The following is a 26,864-nucleotide window of genomic DNA, read 5'->3' on the forward strand; positions in this document are numbered from 1 at the left end:
AGGTGTTAATTATTAATTATATAACATTATTATTATTTATTAACTAATGCTCCATCATTGATATCTAGTTTGGGATGACTGTTGGGTCATATCTTGCTCTGTTGGGTCAGATTTTGCTGATTATAGGTTTTTCAAGCGCTTGTATTTTCTGATTCTATGGATAAAGATTTTGATCATTGGGTAATTTGTGTGTGTATGTGTGTGTGTTTAACTAGCTATGCGCATGGCAGCTTGAACCAAATAGTGACAGCTAGCCTTGCTGTGCTGGAAAAATAGCAGAGGATGATTCTTCTACTAAAAGATCCTACTTAAAGTACAAGTCTTGAAGCTGGCTGAGCTTAACAGTGATTTAAAATAGATGCAAGAAAAGATGGCTATATACGAAGATTAATTACAAATCCATGAGACCATAAATCAGATCAGTCATAATATTTTAGATAAATCAATTATGTAGAGTCCAAACATGGTGGAAAAATCTGTGTTTGATTAGTTGTTGAAAGCCTCCCAAATTAATCAAACCTGAGTGAATTTATGGAGGATATTTTCAGAAAGCTCCTTTCTTTCCAGTGAAGATAGAACATGTGTTTAAATTTTACTTCATGAGGTGGAAGACTGAAACTAATTCCAGTGCCATTATTGTGCAGATCTTTCATGTTACCAGAAGAGATGAGATTTTATATATACAAATAACCCTCAATTTATTACCATAATAGAGCTTGCCCATTATGGCCATAAGTCATGAGAGTAGTAAAGTGGGTCACTTATATAACTGACTTTTTTTGTAGCAGTCATTAACTGAACATGGTGTCTATAAAGAGAATGTGGTAAATCCATTGTTCTTTATGAAACACTTTTGTCAATAAGAAGAAATAAATGAGTTTTGGCAAAAATGTAAATGTAAATCATGTGACCATAGGATGCTGCAAACAGTTGTAAATGTGGGCCCAAAATATGTCACATAACCATGATGGACAGTATTGGAAAGTCGGAATTGGAAATTCGGAACCAGGCTATAAGTACCTGTGAATGTACTCATTCACTATATTATATTACTATATTATCATTGAAGTCTGCTGATTGAAATTTTTGTGTCTCATTTCACAGCAACTGTTAAGAGAGAAGGTTGAGTCTGTCTGGGGTGGGGAGGGCAGAACCAACTTTAAAAATTCTCCCTTCAAAAATGAGTTCCTTCAAAAATTGTGTGCAAGTGTACCTAGAAGAATTGACGCTGTTTTGAAGATAAAGAGTGATCACACCAAATATTGATTTGATTTGGATTTCTCTTCTGTTCATTTATTTTCCATTTTGTTAATTGATAAAAATAAACTATTAACACTTCGGTTTCTAGAAGCATTCTTAATTTACAGCATTATTGCACAACTGCCTAACACTTTTGCACAGTACTGTACATTACTTAACAGCATACATTCCGGTCCTGGTTGCTCAAAAACTACCTATATTTTGATTTCTCATAATAGTCTCAGTGTTACTAAGTCATTTGTTTCAAAATATTTTTTTTCTAATTTTTCAGGTTTGTACAAGCTGTGAAGACAATGCGGAAGCCAATGGCTTTTGTGTGGAGTGTGTAGAGTGGTTGTGCAAGACGTGTATACGGGCTCATCAAAGAGTGAAATTCACAAAAGACCATACAGTTAGACAGAAAGAAGAAGTTTCTCCAGGTAAAGATCCATTTATCTGTTCAGATATTTGTACCTGTATGTATGCTTTGGTTTATTTTATTAACTTATCTTGCCAGCTCAGGATTAGTTTGAAGGTTTGCTTGCTTGGAAAAGCTAGGTTTTGTTTTGCTTTATTTTGCTTTGTTTTGTTTACATTCTGCCTTTATTATTTTTGCACATAACTTCAGGCAGTGAACATACCCAACACAACTTCCTCCTCCTATTCTCCCCACAACAAAAACCCTGTGAGGTGGATTTCTTTGAGAGAGAGTGACTCAGCTGACTTTCATAAGTAAGGCAAGATTTGAACTTGACCATTTTCGGTTTTCTAACCCTGGTGCCTGTCAACTTGCGAAGCTTTCCTGACCCCCTACTGAGTTGCCATAAGCAGGGGGATGGGAAATTGCACCTGACAGCTGCACCGAGGAATTTGCACCTTAGTCAAAACAAAAGACATCCTACCCGCCCTAAGTCAAGGCCATCTCCACGGAGACCTGCAATGGCTGGAGGGAGTGACTTCTACAACCTGCAAAATTGCTTCATTGGGGAATGTGAACGAGGAAAAGCTTCACTGGCTGAACTCAGAGCTGGCTTCACTTGGTTCATGCTGACATGGCACTCCTAATAAACAACTGGATTTTTCTTGAAAAATGGCTTGCGGCTCCTGCTTTTATTGGGGCATTGATTGGAATCCTGACAGCGCCTTAATCACTAGGCCAAACTGATTTTAGTTTTAGCTTATTTATTTTCAAAGAAAGGAGAGGGATACATTTCAGTTAAGAATAGATCGGTGTCTAGACACTTCTCCTGTGCACCGCTTGGAGAGTCCAAGCAGTGGGTTATTTCAGTCTGGTTGCCCTGGAAACTGAGGAAAATTTCTCCTTAGCCACGCCTCCTGGCGTGACCTATCCCCAGAAATTTTCCTCAGTTTGGCCCATTTGGAAGCTATCTGAGAGAGCTCCAGCTGAATTAATCCACCTTTTGGCTTGGACTCTCCCTTTCTTCCTAACTTCTCCTTCTGAGTAATTCTTTCTCCCTTTTCTCCCTTTCCTATTCTAATATACTCTCAGCAAGCCTCCAGGAGGCCAGGAGGTAAGCGTGCTGCGGGGGGGGGGGGGGAGGGCCTCCCAGGCCGTTCTGTTCAGGCCGGCCTCGGAGGCATGTCGCACGCTTTAAAACGGCGCGGCGAGGCGGCAAAGGGCTCTAGCAAGCGAGCGTTCCCTCATGGTCCCTGTTTTTATTTTCTTGCGTAGTTTTTTCTCTCCAGCCAGGCCCTAGCTTATCAACTCTGCCGCAGAGGAGCGCGCGATTGTCTCCTGCCTGTGGCGATCGTCGCATCGCCTCCTAGTTCTCGCTGCGCGGTGGCCATTTTGGGTGTGTTTTCACGCCATTCTGGCCTTGCTGCAGGCTGCGCAGCCACGCTCCATCGGAGACCGCTGGGTGACAGAGGGCCAGCCAGGGGGGTGCCCACTGGCAACCTGTCACCCCTCCACCTTGTTTTCTACAGCAGCGCTGGGGCTCTGGTCGTTCCTAGGCCATCGCACGGGCTCAGGGGACGCCCTTTTCATTTCTGGCCTAGGCTTAGGCCTGGGCCTTCCCTCTTCCCTGAAGGGCCTAACAGCCATCCGCTACAGGCCGTATCCTCCAGATCAGGCACTAACACTGCTAGTTCATTTGTGATGACATTTGACTGCATTTGTTCCTTTATGTTACATTATTTAATGGAAATTTGTTCTTTTCTCTTGCAGTGTAGCCTATACCATCTGCAGCTACTCCTGTTTTCGGCCTGCGCTTGCCAATTCCTGTGCGGTCATTGACTTGGAGAAGGCAGAGGCATCGGGCTCCGTAGCCAGTAGACCAGGACCCTCCCAGGGCCTGGACAAGGTTTCTCCCCCTCCCAGGGGCTGTGGGTCTAGTGGAGATAGGATTCCCAGTCAGACCCCTCCTATCAGGGCCCCTTCCGCTGCTGAGGCCAGGGATGCCGCTAGACGCCAAAGGGCACTTGACAAACAATTTGGAAAAGACCGTCGCCTGGCAGCCAAGGAGGTTCCACCCCAGGGAATCCTTTGCCCTCCCTCTCCCTAGGAGGGATCTTACAGTGCTGATGGCAGAGGAGGTCGATTCTCAAGACCTCTCCCCGGACCAGTCGTTCACTCAACCTCCTTCCCCGGCCCCTTCTTGGTTCCCCGATCAGGACCCTGCCCCTGAGGCTTCCCCCCGGGGTGAGTCCCTGGAGGATCCACCAGCCCAGATAGGGGAGCCTGCTGACTTGGACCCAGACTCGGATCAAGAACCTGAGCTCTCCGCACGTATGCAGGCTGTGGTGGAATGCGCCATCGCAAGGGCCATTGCAGATGCCATGCGGGCGCGTGATAAGCCGATAGTTCCTGCCTCCTCTGATCAGGGTGGCCTCCCCCGGCCAAGCGGGTGTGTCACCCATCCTTGGAGTCTTCCGTTGTTAGCGAGGCTTCGGCCTTGGAGGTTCCGGATCCAGTAGAACAGGGTCTGTCCGAGGATGAAGATCTCATCCCGGATGCCCCTTCCTTCTCCGGACTTTTCAACCAAGTTTGTTTAAATCAGTTCTCCGTAAAGTGAAGACCACCACCATGGTCGGCATTAAGCCCAAACCTGCTTAACCCCAGGCTGATTCTGCTCCAATCAACCCGAATGCAGCCATGTTTGACGCACCTACTCCTCAACAGGAGTTGGTTGGTTCCAGTTCCAGGCTTGTTCCTGGACCTCATCCAACGTCAGTGGGTACAACCTGCCACTTTGTCCTCCCCCAGTGGAGTGGACAAGAAGCTTTACACCATGGAGCCTGTCCTGGAGGATCTCCTGGCCCTGCTGGTCGTAGATCCACCTATTACGGCCCTTACATCTAGTGCCTCCTTGCCTGCGGACCTGTCTGAAGGCCTCAAGGCGGAGGATAAGAAGGCTGAAAAGGTCTGCCACTAGATACACCTGGCGGCGGCCTGGGCCATTAGGGCCTCATCCTCCGCCTCTTTCTTTAGTAGAGCCGCCGTAATTTGGTCGCGTGACATCTTAAACAAGATTCCCGCAGGGGATGCTCGGCTCCATCAGGATATGACCAAGCTTATTGCGGCCTCGCAATATGCGGCACCTGGAGTCGATCCACCATATCTGTGGCGTGGACAATACTCAGGCGGACTGGCTGAGCAGGACCACCATCGACTCCACAGAATGGCGGCTGGATCCTGCTCTGTTCCATCAACTGTCCCGCAAATTTGGACGCCCACAGGTCGATCTCTTTGCGACCATAGCCAATGCACAACTACCACGCTTCTTTTCCCGCTTCCATTCTCTGGGAGCGGAGGGAACGGACACCCTTTGCTGCAGCTGGCCCCAGGGCCTCCTCCACGCTTTTCCCCCTCTTCCTCTCCTTCCACATCTTCTACTCAAGAACATAGAAGAGTGGGTGGAAGTGCTACTCGTGGAGCCCCATTGGCTCCGGAGGTCGTGGTTCGCCGACTTAGTCAGCCTGTCGGTGTCCCCACCATGGCAGATTCCCCTGGATCGGGTCCTCCTCAGCCAGGGGGCCATTGTCCATCCGGAGCCCCAGTGGCTTCAGTTGGCCGTCTGGCACTTGAAGGGGACCTGCTAAGGGCTGAAGGACTGACTGTCAGATGGCGTCGTCAGTACTATCCAAGCGGCTCGGCGTCCCTTGACAACGAGGATCTATGACTCCACCTGGGCTACCTTCGCCCAGTGGTGCGAGGACTTAAGACTCAATCCGGTCACTGCGCCAGTGTCTTGGGTGCTGGACTTTTTACAAGGGGGTGAGACCTCTTGAGAGAGGTCTCACCCCAGCCACGCTCCGTCGCCAGGTGGCGTCCTTGTCCACCGTTTGGTCAGGTGACCCTTTCCTTCCGCTCAGCAGGTTTCCCAGGGTGTGCTGCTTTCTCAAGGGCGCCTCTAACATCCGGTCTCCCACGGTCCACTGCTATCCTACATGGCAGCTTTCAGTTGTTCTGCAGGCTCTCACTGCACCACCCTTCGAGCCTCTACAAACAGCTTCTCTCAGACATCTCTCTCTGAAGACATCATTCCTTATTGCCATTACCTCTGCCCGTCGGATATCGGAGTTGGCGGCCTGTCGGTTCGCCAGGACTTATGTGTTGTCCACCCCGACAGGGTCGTTTTACATCTTGATCCGACCTTTCTTACCAAGGTCAACACCTGGTATCATAGGGCGCAGGAGATTGTCTTGCCGAACTTTTGCCCTCGTCCTTCACATCCGAGCGAGCGCAAGTGGCACAAGCTTGACGTGCGACGAGCCCTGAAGATCTATATCCATCGCACCTCAGAATTCCGGAGATCTGAGCCCTTTTCATTTCTTTCCAGCCCGGGTCTTTGGACAAGAAGGTTTTTTCTTCTACTGTTGGTAGATGGCTCAGGGCCTGTATCGCATCTGCGTACGAGCTACAGTCGAGGGCGGTGCCTTAACATATAACTGCCCACTCAATGCGCAGTGCTGCTACCTCAGGGGCTTGGGCCACACAAGCCCCAATCGAGGAAATCTGCAGGGCAGCCGCATGGTCTACACCATCACTGTTTGTCAGACATTATGGACTGGACACATTTGCCTCTGCTGAGGCGGCCTTTGGCAGGCGGGTGCTGCAGGCAGTGACTTCTTCTGTCATATCCCAGGACTCTGCTTCTGCCCGCCCAGATGGACATTAACTTGGGCATGTCCCACTGCTTGGACTCTCCAAGCGGTGCACAGGAGAAAGACCATTGGGCTTACCTGAAGGGTCCTTCTCTGCACTGTGGGAGAGTCCAACTCACCCTGGTCCGTCCAGGGATACGAAGCAGTCGGTTCTACTCATTGGTCGTTTTCTTCTACTGCATCCTCACGGCCAAATTACCTCAAATTTCTGGGGATAGGTCACACCAGGAGGCGTGGCTAAGGAGAAGTTTTCCTCAGTTTCCACGGCAACCAGACTGAAATAACCTACTGCTTGGACTCTCCCGCAGTGCACAGAGAAGGACCCTTCAGGTAAGCCCAATGGTCTTTCTGATGAGATTGTTAGTTTGACTTCAAAATGAGATTTTTTCAGGCACACAAGATGTTTGAAATTCACATTAGCGCATCTTTACTTAATTGTATTGTTTTTGCTCTTTTATGGAATTGGCTTTTGGCATTTCTCTAATTGTAGCTGATACCTTCATATTTTTAGTGGGGACAAGGAAAACTCCAGGATTAGTTTGAGTAGGCCTTGGTAAACTGCCTGATAATTGGGGAAAGTGGCATTATACAAGTTATTTATTTTTACTTTTTTTCCTAGCAACTTTTCTTAGATTCTTTATTTACTCTTTTATTGCTTTTAAAATGACAGAGAAACAGAAAAAAAATCCACAGAGATAGAAGTACATGCATTGTCAATGAAAAGAGAAAAAAACTTTTAAAAAAGGTGGAAAAAATTGCAAGAAAAAGAAAAAATATAATCTATAATTTTAGTTTAAAATAGTTACAATTCTATAATAGTTATCTAATGCAATTATTAGCCATTTACTAATACATTTACCATATATAATTATCCTATTTGATAGTTACTTTGTATTGTGTATAAATGAATTCCATATTCCATGATATTTGTCCATAGAAGATTAGGACTATAGGCAATCCACTCAGAGGCGGCTTGTACAATCAGGTCTTCAGTCCATTGGGTGAAAAGAGACATACATTTATCTTTCAAATAACCCTTCTTAGATTCTTAACCTTAAATTCTAGAACTTTAAACGCATATTGTAATCTTTTCATGTAGCTACATTGTTAAGTGCTGCAATTTGTGTTTTTCCAAGATACCTCTATTTGCTGAACCAATTTGAAAAGGAAGTTCAAATAGGTGGCCAGGCATGATATAACAAACTTTTCTAATAGTTTTGAAACATTTTTGCAAAAGTGCATAGCATAACTACTCTTTCCATGACTAGGTTTTACCACCAAACAGTACCTCTAGATCTAGTAGTATGGTTGTATTCTTTGAAATATTTCTATCTTGTTAACAGAGTTTCATTTTATCATACAAAACAAGACAGTAGTACATTTGATTTGTTAATTTAAAATGCTGTTATTTCCTAGATTCTTTTTCAAATATTTTGTGGATTTCCATTTAATAATTGTGAAATCTTGTGAAATCAGTCAGTTCATGATGAGGATCTGCCAAGAACTTTGATTTTAGACTCTATTGTAAGTCTGTGAGATTGCTGCAATAAGACTAAATATTAAATTATGCCTTGAAAAGTTAGGAAATTTCTCTTATTCTTGTTTTGTGATTAACTGTCTTTAAATGAATGGGACCTGTCTGAGATGACATTCAGTTAATATGTTGCTAAGCATGAAATTCAGCATGCCTAACATCCTTAGCTTAATCTTTTTAAAAAACCTTGCTAGAGAGCATATTCTTATTAAAAGTCTGAAAGCCTAACTTCCTACATAAGATTTCCAGTGATCAGGAAATGATTCTTGCATGCTCTGCGTAATTTCTAACCTTATAATTAGATCAACAATATCATGATAAAAAATCCATTCTTAATAATTTGCAGATTTATAGATGTTATAGAATTTAGACGCTAGTGCATAATATTAATTTATATAAATTTTATTGCTCTCATTTATATGATTGTTAAGTAAAAATTCTTTTTCCCCCTATATGTTACATAACACATAGGATGTATAAAAATTTTACCCTTAACAAATTGTAAGATAAATTGGGCTTTACAATGAAAGTGGTCCCCTTACTGTAACCTTCTTATGAACTCATTCAATGCATTTTGTTCAAGAAGACTGTAGGTTGAGTGTATACCAAGAGTCTGACAAATATATTCTCTGATCATTTCTTCTTGAGGCTACAACCAATATTGGAAGTGGCCAGAATGGAGATAGATTGAGGACTGCACTAGGTAGTAGCGATCTTGCAGTGTCAGCATGGATTAAATAGTGGCAATGGATTAGTCCAATAATTGGAGGCGGGGGTGGGATCATCATTTTGTATTTCTGTTCGACCTGTTTAAAAATTTACTAGATAGCAATGTTGATGTAATGGGTTAAGAGACAATGAGAAAATAATGTTTATATATACTTTTTCCTGTTTTGAGAAATTAGAATTTCTAACGTGTTTCAGATTTTATGATATGAAAAATGTGTATGAAATAAATATTTTGTTTTTCTATCCTTTTGTAAAATTGCCCAACTTAATGGGATTCCAGGTGGTGCACAAAGAAACTAAACAATGAAAAAATCAACAATTTAAAAGAGAATATATATTTATGCAATATTAAATATTTATAAGTTCAGAATTTAGAAATATTTCGTCGGCATTGTCTCTATGGAGACAAACCTTTGCATCTTTTCAGGAATGTAACATTTAAAATTTGTTTCAAAGAATCCATTAAGTAATTTTCCAAATATTTTGAAACAATAAAGCAAGTATAATTAAAATGTGTATGGGAGACAATATTGAGAACAAAAGACAAGAAACTTTGCCTTGCTTCTAGACTTTAAAAGGGGCAAAATTGTACTAATTGAGTTAACTTTCAGTTTTAGTCCAGATCTATAACAGTTCATTCCTATCCATCGTAATTTTTCCCCTTTTTTCTTTTTTAACAGAAGCTGTTGGTGTAACCAATCAAAGACCCGTGTTTTGCCCTTACCACAAAAAGGAACAGTTGAAACTCTATTGTGAAACTTGTGACAAATTGACATGTCGGGATTGTCAGTTGCAGGAGCACAAAGAACACAGGTATTAAAATGAATATATCTGACAAAAATAAAACACAAAGTTGGATAAAGAACTAATAAGAGTCTATTAGAGAAGTATATATTACAAGATGTAGACTAGCCAGATTTTTTTTTAATTTGATTTGTTTTGCGTTAATGTATAATTTGACATGATTTATAGATATTATCGTGATTATATTTATATCTTTTGATTTTCCCCCCCTTTTTTCCTCTTTATTCAGTTTTGGTCTATGTATTTTTAAAGGACTATATATAAAATATATCGAATGTAAACAGGCTGCATATCTTTCTTTCTTAATTTCTTTCTTAATTTCTTTCTTGTGCAGATACCAGTTTATAGAAGAAGCCTTTCAGAATCAAAAAGTAATAATTGACACTCTTATTACAAAATTGATGGAAAAAAACAAGTATGTAAAATATACAGGGGAGCAGATTCAAAATAGGTATTGAGTTTTATTTTGCAGTATTAAATATTATTTTAATATCTCAATTAGCTTCAATTAGCTGTTTGAAATGAAGTTTTATTCCTAGTAATTGGATTCATTTAGTTTTTACCTCCCTAAATTTGATGTGTAGAATAATGAGTTTAATATATGCACATGAAAATGCATAAAGGAGAATCAGAGTAAGATAATTTTGAACTTGGAAGACTTTGAATGTAATTATTCCTAAGTATGTTTTAATAATATAAAACTAGAAGTTAATCAGAACAAAGCATAAATCTTTTCCTACAGTGGCCAAGTAAATATCTGCAGATTATTTATAAGCAAGATGAATGCAATGCACAGTGAAAGAAAAGCAGAATTCCTATCCTAAATCATGCTACCTAAAATGTAATAATTTTTGGCAGAAGGGGTAACTATGAGATTGCATGGTATGATCAATATCATAATCAGGAAGATATTATGGAGGAGAGGAGCTGTTGTGTGACTATAAGCCTGCCCAGAAAACTGAGGGTTGAATGAAAAGTAATGCCTTTGCCTCCATAATTTTAGTTTAATAGTGGTATTCTAATAAATTAAACAGGAAAATATTCCAGGAAATGAGCTCTTTGCCTATATTTACTTCTTCACACAACCTCCACCATTCACTACACATTTCTCCCAACAATGGACAAACTTCTTAAATCCATCATGAAAGAACTCCACACTTTGTCTCTTCAACCAGGTCCTGATAATCCTTTCCAAATCTTCATTTGAGTCAAATAGATGCCCACAAACTATTTTTGGGGAAAAGGTAGAAGTCAGATGGCACCAAGTCTGGAGTGTATGGCAGATGGGGTAAGACAATCTGATCCAAGTTCGCAGTTGCTCTTGGGTGGCTTGTGATGTGTGAAGCCTACTGTGGTCATGTTACAGAAAAAAAATCATTCTTGTGCTTCTGAACTTAATCATTGTTTCAAAGTTTTGAGTATCAATTATATTGCTCTGAGTTCATAGTGATGTCAGGTTCCAGATAGTCAATGTGGATAACACCATCTGCATCCCAAAAAATTGTAATCATGAGTTTTCTTGCCAAAGCCTAGTTTTGGAATGTTTCTTCCACAGGTGAAATTTAGTGATGATGCTTCATTTCTGGGTCATAATGATCAGCCTATTCTATGAAGAAATTCCTCAGTTTCATTCTTATAGCATGGCAACAATTGCCAACAAATTTCTATTCTTGAAGGTTTCATTTATGCCATAACTATGTGAGGAGCATCTTGCACAATCTTTCCGATATTGAAGAGAAGAACATAAATAATGTTCCTATGAAATGCCAAGTTTGGCAGCAAGTTCCTTTCAAGTGATCTACCAATTGTCCTTAATCAGTTCATCAACATTTCTTGAGTGAAGCTCAGCCATTGCTGTCACAAGTTATCTATTTTATTTTTCATGGCACAAATTGTCTCTTCCTGATTCACCTTCTTTACATTTTTTGGCCAATGATCCCATCAACAGTCATCACCATAAACAGCCTGGATTTAGTGGTGACTTTCAAATGGAAAGACTTTCTTTCAACAGTAAAAAAATTCAGTACTGATGTCTTATTTAAAGTACTCTGATGAATACTCACTGCAGACTTCCATTTCATAAACAAAGTAATACCACCTTTTCTAGTAGTAGCTTCATGCCAATTAAAGTGAATGATGCTAAATAATGCATCAGAGCTTCTAGCATGTCAGTACTGTTGGTGACTTATACCACTGGAGGCATTGCTTTTCATTCTACCCTTGTAAACCCATCAGTGGTAAAATTTACTCTTCTATCCCTCTTTGGTTTATTTTGAAACATTTGCCTAAATATCTATTGAGATACCAACGATTTTCCCTTCTAGCTATAATAGTCACCTAACTGCAGCATTCTTAGGTAAAATTATTTTAATCAGGCATTGATGGAGGTGGGGGCCTATTATGTCACAGTAAATGGGTGCAGTAGCACATATTTTAATGTAATACACACATTCTCCTAAGCAAAACAATAATTTTATTCTCTCTGAACCTGTTGCTGCACCTAGCTAGTATTTAAAAAATAATCTGAGAATAATGAAAGAGCTAAGATGGCAGAGCTGCGTACACTAGGTTTTACAGTTATTAGTTGCTTTAATATAGAATATTCTCCAGAGTCTTTCAATGTTTTCTTGAAGCTTCAAGAAATTGACTGACATATTAGAATGCCTTTTAGCAATTATAAAATCTGTTTGGTTTGTATTTTTATATACGCGCACACACATCGCTTGCATATTTTGGTGTGCATATACATCCATCCTACAGATAGAAAGATATTGCTATTTAAATACCTATGCTGAACAAACCACACTGCCATGACATCCCAGATATGTACAGTACGTACATACTGCACTTTGGTCTCTTGTTAATCATATTCTTGACATCAAGAAAAATGACAGAAACCATAATATTGTGCTACATATAACTTTTTTGTGTTTTGTGTAGTTTTGAAATGTGCAAATTATGTTTAGGAAGGTAGCATTTGAGCAACCTTGGTTGATTTTGAAAGGTAAGCAGGATTCAAATTGGTTAATAATTAGAAGGGAAATTAAAAAGATAGACTACATTGGAAATTTGAAAAATATATTTTAAAGGAGGCAGTGGAAAATGATTCCATATTGTTATCAAGAAAATTAAATTATGCAGAAGTCATCAGGAGTTAAGCTTAAAGATTTATTCTTAATTATATGCTGCTGTGATATTTTGTACCATATCAAGATCTGAACATCAGTAACATCACAAATTGTGGTCACTGTACTGTTATAAATATACTAAATAATCTTTCTACATTTTATAGAATCCATGAAGTGAATCGGAATCAAAAACTTGTGGAACAAGATGTTAAAGTTGCTATTTTCACATTGATGGTAGAAATAAACAAAAAGGGAAAAGCTCTGCTGCATCAGCTTGAGGTAGATTTTATTTTCCCAAGGAACACTATTAAAGTGGTCTTTAGTGCAAAGTACATGATGTTTATATTATGTATGACTAAAAAAATCTGGGTATATCATATTTGATTAAAATATTTAAAGAATAAATAGTAACAAAATAATGCATTTTGGAAGATTTCAGAAGTAGATGACATTTAACACTAGCGACTTGCAATCTTCCCTGCTAGTCTCCTCCCCATTGACTTTCTGAGAAAGTCAGTAGGGAAGGTCACAAGCAGTGATCCTCTGATCATGTGGTGTAAGATAAAGGTAAAGGTTCCCCCACTCGTGCGTGCTAGTCATTTCCGGCTCTAGGGGTGTGCTAATCTCCATTTCAATGTGGTGTTGTAGTCAGTGGTAAATATTGCCAAGAATCCAGATCATGGTCATGAGATCACGGAAAGTTGGATTTTTTTAGTGTGGTCATGACTATCATTCGTTCTGTGCCATTGTAATTTTAAATGGCCTCTGAATAAATGATCATAAACTGAGGACTACATGTAATATCATTTTTCATCTGATAAATGGAATGTTATCTTTGAAAACTTAAAATAAAATTGGAGTCTTTATGCTATCGCAGTATTTGTTGTTCAAATAAGTTTTTATTTGTTTTAGTAAAAAGCAAAATGGGAATAGTCTTTGAATCAAAGATTGCCTAAGAATTAATATGGTAAAGGATTTCAATATTAATGATAAAATGTTCAAGACTGACTGGTCTACTCTCTTGAAGCGAATGGAATATGATATAGACAAAAGTAGAGTTAATCGTTTGATCTGCAGAAATGATCATGACCTTGTCTTTCTTCATTGTAGTGTCTAGCTAAAGAACACCGGGCAAAGCTTTTACAACAGCAACAAGAAGTATCAGGACTTTCTAAACAACTGGAACACGTTATGAACTTTTCTAAATGGGCTGTCTCCAGTGGGAGCAGTACAGCCTTATTGTACAGCAAACGCTTGGTATGGATAAATCGACTTTGCAATCCTTACACGATTTTTCAGATTTTTCCAGCTCTGCTTTTTCAGAGATACATTTGTAGCAGTATGGACAAGATAATTTATAATGGAAACTCATATTTTTAAGATTCTAAATTCTGCCTTAAATATAACTTACATTAGAAGCATTGAAGTTTGAAGAAAATGCTATTCTGGAGAAGTATATAGAAAAAAACTATTTAAAATTGACTTTGTCGACTTTGTGAAATTGTTCTCATAACAAAAAGTGTTTGTATTACTATCATTGTGTTGAGGAGGATCATTTTCTTCTATTCTTGATATTCTCAGATGAAACCGGGCTTCGTTTGGATGTCCTGCTTTTTAATAACTTAAGCTATCTTTTGAGTCAGTGGAAAAGAATAATGAAAATCTAAAAATCCGTGAAGAGGACAAGATTATTACAGTAGTTGTGACATGTCAAGCAGGGAGCAGGTGTGGCTTGGTTCAAACAAAGAGGCAGAGACCAGGTGCTCTCTAAGTCACAATTTATACAGTGCTGAACAAAGATGGGTTCTTCCATAAAGCTGGAAGAACCCTGAATGCAATTTCAAGCAAGCATAGATAGGCTTTTTAGTTACATAACTGGAACCCTGCTTACAAGAAATAAGATACAAAAGTACTTGTGCACAGATCTTGTAATTATGATGATATATTCAGCTGTACTTTATTGAGGTCTCCACAACTCTGGATGCCCTGCTGAGACCTGAATTTTATTTTTTTCATTTCAACATTAGAATCTTTTTAGACCAATCATCAGAATTATTCAGAATCCTGATCAACAGGATGGATTCAGTTTACATCAGGATTATCAGAGAATAAATCACACAATGTAATTAAAAATAGTTTTTGAACAATTTTATAGAAGTTAGAATCCATCATTTTGTTTTTTTTATTTACAGCCCTCATAAATTGCATTGTAATTTTATTTTCTGCTTATGTAAGTTCATAACAAATACCATTACTACTTTTTAAAACAAAGTATGCACAATTCTGTATGTTTCTGTTCAAGAGGTATACTTGATATTCTTTGCACAAATGATCCCTTTGCTCATGTGAAGCAAAGTTAGATTTTCTACTCATTTCCACTTTTAATTTCTAGTCCATTTTAAAAAAAGGAACCTTTCTAAATTTTTTGCTATTAGTTGTTTATGTAACATCACAATTATGTTCATTAGAAAACCTGCAGATTTGCTTTGGTTTTCTGCAGTTTTCTCTGTGGCAAAATGCCAGTGTAGAAATTATATGTATAGACAGAGGAAGACAGCTGGGGAAAGCTGAGGGATATTCCTGTTGTTCCAATCTCTCCTTTCAAATGTTTACATAACTGATATACAGATAGTCCTCAGCTTACATCCATTTGTTCAATAGTCATTCAAAATTGTGGCAGTGCTGAAAAAAATGGATGTACAACTAATCCCTGAAATTTCAGCCATAATAGAAACCTGTGATCACATAATTATCCAGGCATTTGGGAGAACTATAGTCACTACCTTCCTTGCTGGCTTCTCACAAATAATGTCAATAGGAAAGCCAGCAGGAAAGGTTACAAGTCGCTCCCATACTTAGCAACTCTCTGCCGGAGGGTAGAACAACAGATGTCAAGGTGTCAACAGGAAGTGGGCAGAGGGCGGGGCATCAGCAGCACCAGCAGTCCCAGTTTCTCATGTGGCCCCTTGGGAGAATTAACTGTCCACTTTTGATCTTGACAGACTTGAGCATTGAACCCTATCTAATAAGATGAAGTTCGGTGGTGAGAAAAGTAAGGCCCTGCACTTAGGAAAGAAAAACCAAATGCATAGGTATAAAATAGGCTCCTGGCTCAATCTTAGTAACTGTGAGAGGGATCTAGGTGTCCTGGTGGATCACTGCTTAAGTATGAGTCACCAATATGCTGCAGCTGCCAAAAAACTCAACACAGTTCTAGGCTGCATCAACAGGGGGATAGCATCAATATCATGGGAAGTGCTGTCTTGTGAGACATACTTGAAATACTGTGTCCAGTTCTGATCACCATGATTCAAAAAAGATTTGAGGCTCTAGAGGGAGTACAGAGAAAAGCAACAAAGTTGATAAGGAGTTTTGAGACTAAATCATACAATGATTGGCTAAGGAAATTAGGTATGTTTAGCATAATGAAGAAAACACTCAGGAGATATTGATAGCAGTTTTACTTGAAAGAAACAACTTTCCCCATCATCACAATAAGTATAAATGTGTTAGTAACTTGTCACTATCTTAAAATAAAACAGATGATCTCTTCAACCTGTATCTCATCTCTTACCTATAAGCAGGGGTGGGCTTCAAAATTTTTAGCAAGGGGTTCTCTGCCTGGTTATTGGGTGGGCGTGGCCATGGTGGGCATGGCCTAGTCTGCCTCTTGCACCACAGTGGGAGCTTTTTTCCCTCCTTGGATTCCTCGAGCCTCTGGAGGGCGAAAGCAGCCTCCCCAGGCTCTGGAGGCCCTCCAGAGGCCCAAAACAGGCCCATTTTTGGTCTTCCCAAATTTCTGGTAGGCACAGTTTTTGCCCTCCCCGAGCCTCCACATGCACTCTGCCTTACCTGCATCCAAAACAGGCTGTGTGGGGACTCCTGGAAGAGGAGGAGCAGGCGGGGCCAGCCAAGAGTGGGATTTGGGGATTCTGCAAACTGCGCAGAATCTTAGCTAGAGGTTCTTCCTAACCCCTGTGAACCCCCCAGCAGCCCACTCCTGCCTATAAATCAATCCTTGAAGCCCTAGTCAGCAAAACTCTATTAAAGTTTACCAGAGATGACAACATATCTACTTTAACCTTGATCAAATAATCCAATTTTATCTTCCTTTAACTTTTCAGAATCTTGATTTTTAATCCCTTCAAATAATGTTCTTTTCATTTTTTCTTTGTGCTGACTTGAGAATTCTGGGTGCTGAGATCCATACATCTTAACAAATTTGAAAAAACTGTTCTATATTATCTCTCCTTAAGTCCTCTTTCATTCACTCTGCTAGAAGATTATATTGTCTTTTAATTATTTTCTTACATGATTCCTACTTTTTCTTCCTACAGTTGTTCTACTTTCACCCCAATTTCCTCACTACTTTTGCTTCACTCCTTTCTTTCATTATGTCCATTGTTCTTCAACATCCTCTCTTGACATTGGCATATGGGCCTATCCCACAGTCAGAGCTTTTAGTTCACTATATGATCATAAATAATCAATTTAGATGCACTTTTAAATCCATTTAGTGTTGCCATGTGTGTACTTGTTTTAATTTATTTATTTGGGTTTATACACTGCTCCAATCCAATAGGGCTTTGAGCGCCATGACCTATGCTTAAATGATGTTTTTAAAGCAAACAGGTCTGTTTCAGAGCAATTGTTCACCCAAACAACCACCATTGTCATTAATTCTTGATTCTCCTTAATTGGACTCTGTACTTGCCTTCTCATTCATCTATTTATGTCTTTTAACAGAATGATTTTTCCTGCATCACATTCATTTAGAATGTTGCATATTTTCCCCCAAAACACATTCATGATACTTTCATGCTATTGCCTATATGTCACCAGTTATGAGTCATGTGTAATGTTCTGTAACACTGAGATAGTTTAATAATAATATAATCTTTTTTTTTCTAGATTACATACCGATTACGTTACCTCCTTAGGGCAAGGTGTGATGCCTTACCAGTATCTAATACTACCATTCAGTTTCACTGTGATCCTAGTTTCTGGGCCCAAAATATTTTCAACTTAGGTATGATGAACTCCATTTGGTTTTGTTAATAGAAACTTGATATGTTTAACACATTAAATAATTATATTTGATTTATTTTAAGTACGTACTTTTTGAAATAAGTAGAATACACATTTTGTTGAACTCAAGATACCATCTCTTGAGTAATGATACACACTTTTCATTTTGGTTTGTCCTCCATCTCTAGCATGGGAAATCCTATATGAAGATAAAATTGTATGTGGCAGTGTGTATTCTTTGTGTGTGTTCTGGTACACTCATCTTGTTTTGTTCTATTTGTAGATGATACAATGTCTCAGTTGGTTTTCCATTTATGCATCGTTATAGTTTAGTGCATCAGTCACTTATAACAGAGTTCCCCAACCTTTTCAGCTTGGACTAGTGGGGGGAGAGGGGATGGTTTCCCGTGTGTGGTGGGCAAGCACACATACATACACAGCTCCATTTGTGTGTGCATATACACCCACCACTCGCGCAAATATGGATGCACGTGCTTACCCACCACTTCCGCAGCCCGGTTCTGAAAGACTCAAGGCCTGGTAGTGGACCACAGCCTGGGGGTTGGGGACCCCGACTTACAATTATGTTAACACTTCGTTATATAAGTAGTGTTATATAGAGAAATTGATAATTTAATAGAGTGCCATTTCAAAATTGGACGTTTGCCAAATATATACAGGTAGTCTTCTACTTATGACTACAATGGAGCTCAAAATTTCAGTTGCTAAGTGGGACAGTTGTTAAATGAATTTGGCCGACATTTTATGATTTTCTTGCCACATTTGTTAAGTGAAGTACTACAGTTACCTGGTCGTTAAGTGATCTGGCTTCCCCATCAACTTGCTTGTCAGAAAGTCGCCAAAGGTGATTGCATGACCCCAGGCCACTGCAACCATCATAAATATGAGTCATTGCCGATCATCTGAATTTTGATCAGTGACTGGGAATGCTGCAGTGGTCTTAAGTGTGAAAAGCGAACATAGTCACTTATTTCAGTGCTGTTGTAACTTCAAACGGTGACTGAATGAACTCGTAAGTCGAGGACTACCTGTATCTGGCAGTTTGTAAATGTCTGGCCAATACCTTAATGCATTAATATTATTTCAAGCAATTAAATCATGTCTAACAAAGTGGTTCTAGATTAACAAAGGATGTTTAACACAGAGGGCTGTCAGTGATGCCAGAAAGGATAGCTATTATTGTGATAGAGGTATCTGTAGTAAAATTGTAACTTATAAATATAATTATCTTTATTCAGGTTCTTTGGTAATTGAAGATAGTGAACTCCCACCTCATATGCCTAAAAGTCCCGTGACGGAACCAAACGTACAGTCACAAAGTGGCTTACCATCAAATCAACTATCCAAGTTCCCAACACAGATCAGTTTAGCTCAACTTCGACTTCAGCACATGCAGCAGCAAGTGCTTGCTCAGAGGCAGCAGGCACAGCGGAGGGCAGGCCCTGTGGGATTCCCAGAACCTAGAATTGCAGGAGCCATACACCAGGCTCCTCCACCACCACCAGCACCACTACCACCTCCTCCACCTCCTCAGGTAAGTTAGTCCAGAGTCCAGAGTCGAAGACATTTAGCTATTTCGATTTTATTCAGAGGAAAAGATAAAGTTAGCAAGGAGGCATCAAAAACATTATTACACAGATCAACATTTTGTGCATTTTACTACACTTTATATACTTTTTTTCATTATAGGAACTCGGGGCTCTCTAGAGTTCCTAAAATATGAATAGATTTAAGCCACTCCCTTTTCAAGCTCCTATGCAACGTTTTCCCTTTAAACAGACTGTGCAACTCTTATTTTTTTCAGGCTGCACTGCTTTATGTTGGAAATGAATACCATCCCTGAAATGATTTATCTTTTATAATTTCCCCCACAACATTTAGGGAAATATTTGTTATAACTAATTACCTGTTAGCTAAGAATGTTCCTTTTGTCTTTCCAGCAGCCACCTCCACGTTTGGTAAACTTTCAGAATCACAATTTCAAATCCATAGGACCAGTTCCTCTCGCTCAGCCAGTGAGGTTTCCTCAAAATCAAAGCATACCACATGCATCTGTAAAGCCATCTCCACTACAGATGGCAATTTTGGCACAGCAAGCCATTAAACAGGTACATTCTTCATGTGATGTGTAATACTATATCATGCTACCCAAAAAAGAACTTAAAATACATTGTCAAATCTATTTTGCTATCTAGAAGAAAGATAAATTAATCAGCTCAATATTTATATTATTGGGAAAGAGGCACATTTTTGTTTGTTGGCTTGCTTATATATTGCTTATTTGGAATAATTTTTGCACTTTCTATTCAGAGCTACTTTTATCAACTTTAATATTAATAATTAAGCAGAGTTCTATCAATCATTATCCACAATGTTCCATGCAGCTATAATATCTTCTGTACATGGATTAGGAAATAAATTATGTTCCTCCTCTCCCTTTTTCTAGTGGCAGATCCACAGTGGTCAAGTTTTGGCTACTTCATCGAGTGCTAGCAGTACAACTTCAACTCCCTCCAGTCCCACTATTAATAGTGCTGCTGGAAATGATGGGAAGACTTTTGCTCCATCTATGATTGATCTTAATTCAACAATGAGTGGTTCCTGTACCTTGCCTTCTTTACCAGATGTGAGATAGTGCTATAATTTTTGTCTTTTTTAAAAAGGTTTATTATTCCAGCATGCTGCTTTATTCTAATACAAAATTTGGTGGCATTATGCCATACAGTTTGGGATTAAAGTACAGCTAGTGCATAAAGTAGTGATTTCTTTTTAGAAAACATCCTAGAAGTGTCTTTTTAATACTCTAACCTTTTCAATGACATTAATGATCAAGTTCCAATGTGTTTATGTTCTTAATGACTTTTCCAGCCAATTAAGAGCTTGCATCTGTATAAGCCTTTAAATTTCCTGTAAGTCTTCTGTCCCAAACACCCATAACATGCAACACAAGGCTATCCACTTTGTTATTAAAGGAAACTGTAATTGCTTTTTGTTGAAAAGTAGTGAGATAATGTTTTCCTATTTAGAATCCTTATTGTCTCTCATTATATTAAGATTGACTGTTCAGGAAGTGTTCCATTGGAAAGTATTGGGAAGAGAGAGGCATTTGCAGAGCACACCCAAACCAAACAATATTCACGCAAAACTGTGCAGTCTCCTAACTCTTCAGTTCCATCTCCAGGATTGACTGGTATGACAGCTATTATTTTTAAAACTCTTATTATTACACTGTTAGGCACATATAAGATCTAAAGCATTGGGAAGGAGAACATTAATGAAAATACATAATCACATGGAAATAATAAATCTAGTGCAGAAATAATGCTTTTGCTGGTTGCCAAATAAATATTGTGAAAGGGAAGTTATAGAAAGATTTGTAGAGCTTTTAAAAAAAGACAATATAGTAATCATACAAGAGAAGCTAAAAAATTTAAACCGTATATAAAATTAAATGAATATAAAAAGTAGAGATTCTTAGCTTAAGTAGTAAACCAGAACTAAAATGGGGAGGATTGTGGCAATAACGAAGGCAATGCTGATTATATATATATATATTAAAAAGATATCAGCAGCTAGAGCACAACAAAAATGAAAGTCTTTGAAAAATATGAAACAATCCTTCATCTTGGCCACTGAAAGTTTTTGTTTTTTGAAACTTTGAAGAATGGATGTTTGTTTTTGTTTCTTGGTTTTAAGTAAAAAATAAAGAATCGAATAGATAAATTACTAATATTTAAAGTGCAGTTTAATATGTATTTCAAATATTCATAGGTATTATGCAAGGATTTTTTTCTAACCTGATGGTTTTTCCCCCGATGGTTTAGGGTTGGTTACTGTCTCTGGTGTCCATCCTCCAATGCGTTCACCCAGTGCCTCTAGCGTAGGAAGTCGAGGCAGGTAAGCAGACGACGTTAGTAAATACAGATTCTGGTGAAAAAAAGTTACGTGGATTAGCACAATCTTCCCTAAGTTTTACACCATTGTGGATGTGAGGCTATATTTTCAATAATTTCCTAACCAATATGGCCATGAAATAGGAACATCCATTAATAGCCAGCAATGTATATTAAGCTGGTAGGGATAAGTACACAAGGTAAAATACACAAAACATAATTTGTGCAAAGAAGATGTACGATATGAAGATACATTTTATTTTGATTCTACAAAAAAACAAGAGAAATGTAAATATTGTTAATTAAAAGGAGCTTAAAGGATACGCTTTGGAAAGATTAGTTTTTAAATATTTTAAAATCAGAGCTTAAAAAAAGCAGAAAATATTTTACCTAGATGAAGCAAAAATACAGATAGATAATTAAGGAAATTATAATTTTATCATATTGTATGATAATATACCCTTTTAATTTTGTAGTTGAAATGTATTCAGTGTAGTTGAAATGTATGCAAAAATGTTTAATGTTTTTGAAAATACATAATTTCAGTCAGACTACTACATTACCGTATATACTCGAGTATAAGCCGACCCGAATATAAGCCGAGGCACCTAATTTTACCCCAAAAAGCTGGAAAAGTTATTGACTCGAGTATAAGCCTAGGGTGGGAAATGCAGCAGCTACCGGTAAATTTCAAAAATAAAAATAGATACCAATAATGTTTTTGAATAAATAAATATTATTTATTTATAAATAAATAACTAGCTCTGTAAGTGGAAAAGAGGGTCAATAAAAACAATATGGTATCAACAATAACTTTAAATGTACAAAAACCTTAGCTCATTCAGCAACCAAGCTAAAACATAAGAGTTAAAATCCTTCAAAACTGGATTCCTCCTCATCATCTGTATGTCCAAACAGAGCTTCAGCATTAGCTAGTGTGAGGGTATCAGCATAGACATTGTCATCATCACTGAGTTCGCAGTCATCACCATCAGAGCTGTCGTTCTCATACAAAGCGCTGTCTTCACTGCCATCCATAGCATTACTAATGCCACATTTCTTGAAGGCGTGTCGCACCATGTCCTCCGGAATCTCTTCCCATGCATCACGAACCCACTTTGCTATCAATTCTATGTCGGGCTTCATCAGATTTCCACCTTTTGTCAGTCGGGCTTGACCAGATGACATCCATTCATGCCACATCTTTCTCACACGGTCTTTAAAAGGTTTATTTAAACACACATCTAGCGGTTGCAATACAGATGTAAGCCCACCTGGAATAACGGCCAAAGTAACTTGAGAAGATTTTGCCATTTTTTTAATGTCATCAGATGTGTGGGCTCTGAACATATCCCAAACTAGCAATGATGGTTTTTTCTTTAAGGCTGCTCCTGGTCGTTCTTTCCAAATTTCTTCCAGCCATTTTTTTGTTCCGTCTTCATCCATCCAGCCTTTAATATGTGCGCGCACTGTAATTCGTGGTGGGAATTTGACCTTTTTAGGCAAGGTCTTTCTTTTAAAAATAATGACAGGCCGCAGCTTAGTTCCATTAGCCAAACATGACAGAACAACTGTGAAATGGTTTTTTTTCATTTCCTGTGGTTCTGAGAAAAATAGTTTTGTCTCCCAAACTTGCCACAGTTCTGTTGCTTGGAAGATCAAAGGTCATAGGTGTTTCATCCATATTTCCAATATCTCCCAGGTCATAGTTATGGATCCTTCTTTGTTTTATGATGAATGAATGGAATGACATCACTTTTTCATCAAGGTCTTTTGGCAACTTCTGTGAAATCTTTGTTCTTTGCCGCAAACATAGGGAAAACCTATTCATGAAGCGGGTACACCATCCTGCTGACGCAACAAATTTTTCAATGCCTGGTGCTTTAAATTTGTCATCTTGTGCCATTTGAAGGGCACGTAAGCGAATTCCCATGCGTGTTACACAGTAACCATTTTGACGACACTCCATAACCCATTCATGCAATTCAGTCTCTAGAGCCCCATATGAAGTTGTTAAACCACGTTGAGCTTTTTTTGACTTTGGAATCTTTTCCAAGTCAGCTTTCTTTTTCCGCCATTCCCTCACTTGTTTTTCATCAACACAAAATTCCCTACTTGCAATACTGTTATTGCTTTCTTCTGCTCTTGACACAACCTTAAGTTTGAAACCAGCTTCGAATGACCTGCGTTTTTGTTTTGGTCGAGGATTACCGGTAGAAGTACTGGGATCCATTTCTAACAGGATAAAAAAAAAAAAAAAAAACTTGTTCGGGTACCGTATCTTTTGAGGCCTAATGCAGGCTGATATTATAGAAAGTGATGACATGACTGTTTGCATAGAGCAGCCTGATTGGAACCCCCTAGGAAACTAGACTCGCTTGGCTGGACTACGTACGCTCCTTGGCTTAGTTGCTTTCCACGCGCCTGTTAATATATTCAAGGAAACAAACCGCGGCAGTTTTCCCCAAGGGCAATGCCGAAGAGCAGAGCCCGGAGAAAAACCAAGGAAGTCACGGAGGGCATTTGCCACTTTCTCTAGAAGGTGATACGAGCTTCCCTTTCGAATGGGAAGGGACGGGGGGTTGGCTGGGCTCTTCCCAGCAGGAAAGGGGGTTGTTTGAAACATTGGGACCGGGGGAGGGGTTGGTTTTGTTTTGTTTTGAAAGGAAATCTCAACCTGTTACAATCGTCCTTCCCAAATGAGCCGAGGAGGACAGCGGTGAAAAGTTTTCTCCAACATTTAGGGGAAAGTCGCGAGCAGCATTGCCCTCACAACTGAGGGGAAAAAACCCGCCCTCTTCCCCTTCCAGGTTTTCTTTAAAAGCAGGCAGCGCTCCTTGGCCGCAGGGCTTCACAGGGACCCTTTCCCCCTCCCACTGCTTCGCTCGCTCGCTCGCTCGCTTTCCCCCCTTTGGCTAATACAATCCCCCTCCCTTCCCATCTGGGAGCAGCCTGAAAAAACTGCTGGGAGGTATGGGGTTCCTAGGTCAGCGGCCCCAAGGAAAGGAGAGGCTGAGCCACGGGAACGAAAAGAAAAAGGGAGGGGGAAAAACCCGCCCTCTTCCCCTTCCAGGTTTTCTTTAAAAGCAGGCAGCGCTCCTTGGCCGCAGGGCTTCAAAGGGACCTTTCCCCCTCCCACTGCTTCGCTCGCTCGCTTTCCCCCCTTTGGCTAATACAATCCCCCTCCCTTCCCATCTGGGAGCAGCCTGAAAAAACTGCTGGGAGGTATGGGGTTCCTAGGTCAGCGGCCCCAAGGAAAGGAGAGGCTGAGCCACGGGAACGAAAAGAAAAAGGGAGGGGGAAAAAACCCGCCCTCTTCCCCTTCCAGGTTTTCTTTAAAAGCAGGCAGCGCTCCTTGGCCGCAGGGCTTCACAGGGACCCTTTCCCCCTCCCACTGCTTCGCTCGCTCGCTTTCCCCTCTTTGGCTAATACAATCCCCCTCCCTTCCCATCTGGGAGCAGCCTGAAAAAACTGCTGGGAGGTATGCGGTTCCTAGGTCAGCGGCGCGTGGGATCAAACTAGGAAGAAACTGGAGGTGGGGGGGAGCAGTTTGAGAGACTATGGAGAATATGGACTTCAGAGGCGGACCAGAAAGAGGTCCCGACAAAGATCCGAGGCTGAATTCGGCAGTGTTTATGGATCAGGGTCAGCCCCACCAGCTGGCGACAGGAGAGCAGAGAGGAGCGGACGGAGCAGAAGCAGCCCCAGGGCTCCGCTGCCGCTCCCCGCATTTTCTGGACAGGGATCCCTTGGAGAGGGGATTCCTTCCTGCGAGACCCCGTCCACAAAATGCAGGGAGCGGCAGCGGAGCCCCGGGGCTGCTTCTGCTGCGTCCGCTGGACTGTGGGGCTTGGAAGGGGGCGGGAAGAGCGGCGGGGTGGCGGTGGCCGGCGGTGGCAGGCTGGTTCGCCTCCTCCTCCTCCAATAGGCAACAGCACTGCCGGATCCAGTTGTAGACTCGAGTATAAGCCGAGGCGGCTTTTTTCAGCCCAAAAAGTGGGCTGAAAAACTCGGCTTATACTCGAGTATATACGGTAATCAGGCTTTGTGTTCTCAAGATTCAACCATGAACTTTATAGAAAAATTATGGCACTGATTTTTCCCACTTTATGCAAACAATAATTTCTGAAAGCAGTGTTGTGCTCTGATTCAAATACTGCAAAATCTGTTTTAATAATGTATTTTATCTTTTCTTTTTTTCTTACTTCATATATAGCTCTACTTCTTCTGGCAAACCATCAGGTGCAGATTCAACCCAGAGAGTCCCTGTGGTCATGTTAGAGCCTATCCGAATAAAACAAGAGTCTGGTGCACCAAGTGAGAACTTTGATTTCCCAGTTGTCACAGTGAAGCAGGAAACAGATGAAGAATCCCGTAATCAAAATGTAATCACAATTATGTGTATTATACATAATACACATCTTAAATACAAAAGAACATTAACTTGTTTTATAAATTAGTTGAGTTACAATATTTCCACTAAAGAAATCTTAGAAACAAATGACGTTTATTTGGAGAGCACCGTATCAGTCAGTTAATTTTATTTATGGCCCAAATGCCCCAAAGCTGCCAGAGGCAGATATGGCGATCCTTTCCCTGCAAGGCTTTTATATAGGAAAATCTTGCCATTGTTCCTCAAAAATACACAAAAGAATGCCCTCTAGAAATTCCAAAAAAGTGCATTTAGCCAATGTCTGAGAAATAGTGCTTTGTAGACAAACACCCTGTTCAGTTGTAATTTTAGCATTTGTTCATCAAAATCTCTTTAAGAAAAGCAGCTTTTTCCTTATTTTAGCAAAAAGTTCTCAGGTTTACATCAGACAGGTTTACAGAATATTCACCCAATTACATTCGTGTTTCCCATTGCATTTTCAATTTGTTTAGCATATACTCCAGTTTGTGCTTTAAAACTTTTGTCCTGATTGAGACAGGAAGGCTACGTGGTAGGAGGAGCCAATTTCCTTTCCACAGAAGCATTTTATATAAGGCTATGATGAAGAATATTTAATGAAATCTTGGTAGCTTTTTAAAAACTCTTTAAGGTATAAATGTTGAAATCTTTAATATCATATACTCTTGATAAGAGCATATTCAGCTGAATCAACTGGCTAGATGTGAAGTAACCATCCTCTGCTACCAAATGTGATGTTCCCGTGGGTCGTCCATGAGGCCAATGTTGAGAAAAGACAGGACATGAACTTTCTCGGGATGGAGCGACCCAGATTGGGGGTCTGGTAGCCCCTTTTATTGGGATAGGACAAAGGCAGGAGGAGCAATAGCATGTGATAAAAAACAGCCTGTAAAAGTACAATTTCTAATCTACTGTTTCAGGAAAGTTCTCTCTATATATGGTCAAATCCT

At 39.9% G+C, this 26,864-nt stretch overlaps 1 protein-coding gene across 3 annotated transcripts in view; it reads left to right on the forward strand.

The window, feature by feature from the left end:
* Positions 1-26,864, forward strand: part of TRIM24 (tripartite motif containing 24) — a 60,677-nt gene that overhangs the window by 26,960 nt on the left and 6,853 nt on the right. Inside the window, exons 3-14 of one of the 3 annotated variants that reach the window (XM_032220532.1) lie at positions 1,532-1,679; positions 9,310-9,442; positions 9,768-9,884; positions 12,726-12,840; positions 13,672-13,818; positions 17,473-17,590; positions 18,849-19,144; positions 19,554-19,718; positions 20,057-20,236; positions 20,665-20,800; positions 21,435-21,507; positions 25,720-25,888. In XM_032220532.1, the coding sequence (XP_032076423.1) occupies positions 1,532-1,679; positions 9,310-9,442; positions 9,768-9,884; positions 12,726-12,840; positions 13,672-13,818; positions 17,473-17,590; positions 18,849-19,144; positions 19,554-19,718; positions 20,057-20,236; positions 20,665-20,800; positions 21,435-21,507; positions 25,720-25,888 (1,797 nt within the window). Of the gene's footprint in view, positions 1-1,531; positions 1,680-9,309; positions 9,443-9,767; positions 9,885-12,725; positions 12,841-13,671; positions 13,819-17,472; positions 17,591-18,848; positions 19,145-19,550; positions 19,719-20,056; positions 20,237-20,664; positions 20,801-21,434; positions 21,508-25,719; positions 25,889-26,864 lie in introns of all 3 variants that reach the window. The other 2 variants (XM_032220531.1, XM_032220533.1) reach the window with 2 other exon arrangements.

The sequence above is a fragment of the Thamnophis elegans genome, chromosome 7 (assembly GCF_009769535.1).
Source record: "Thamnophis elegans isolate rThaEle1 chromosome 7, rThaEle1.pri, whole genome shotgun sequence".
NCBI classification, from domain to species: domain Eukaryota; kingdom Metazoa; phylum Chordata; class Lepidosauria; order Squamata; family Colubridae; genus Thamnophis; species Thamnophis elegans.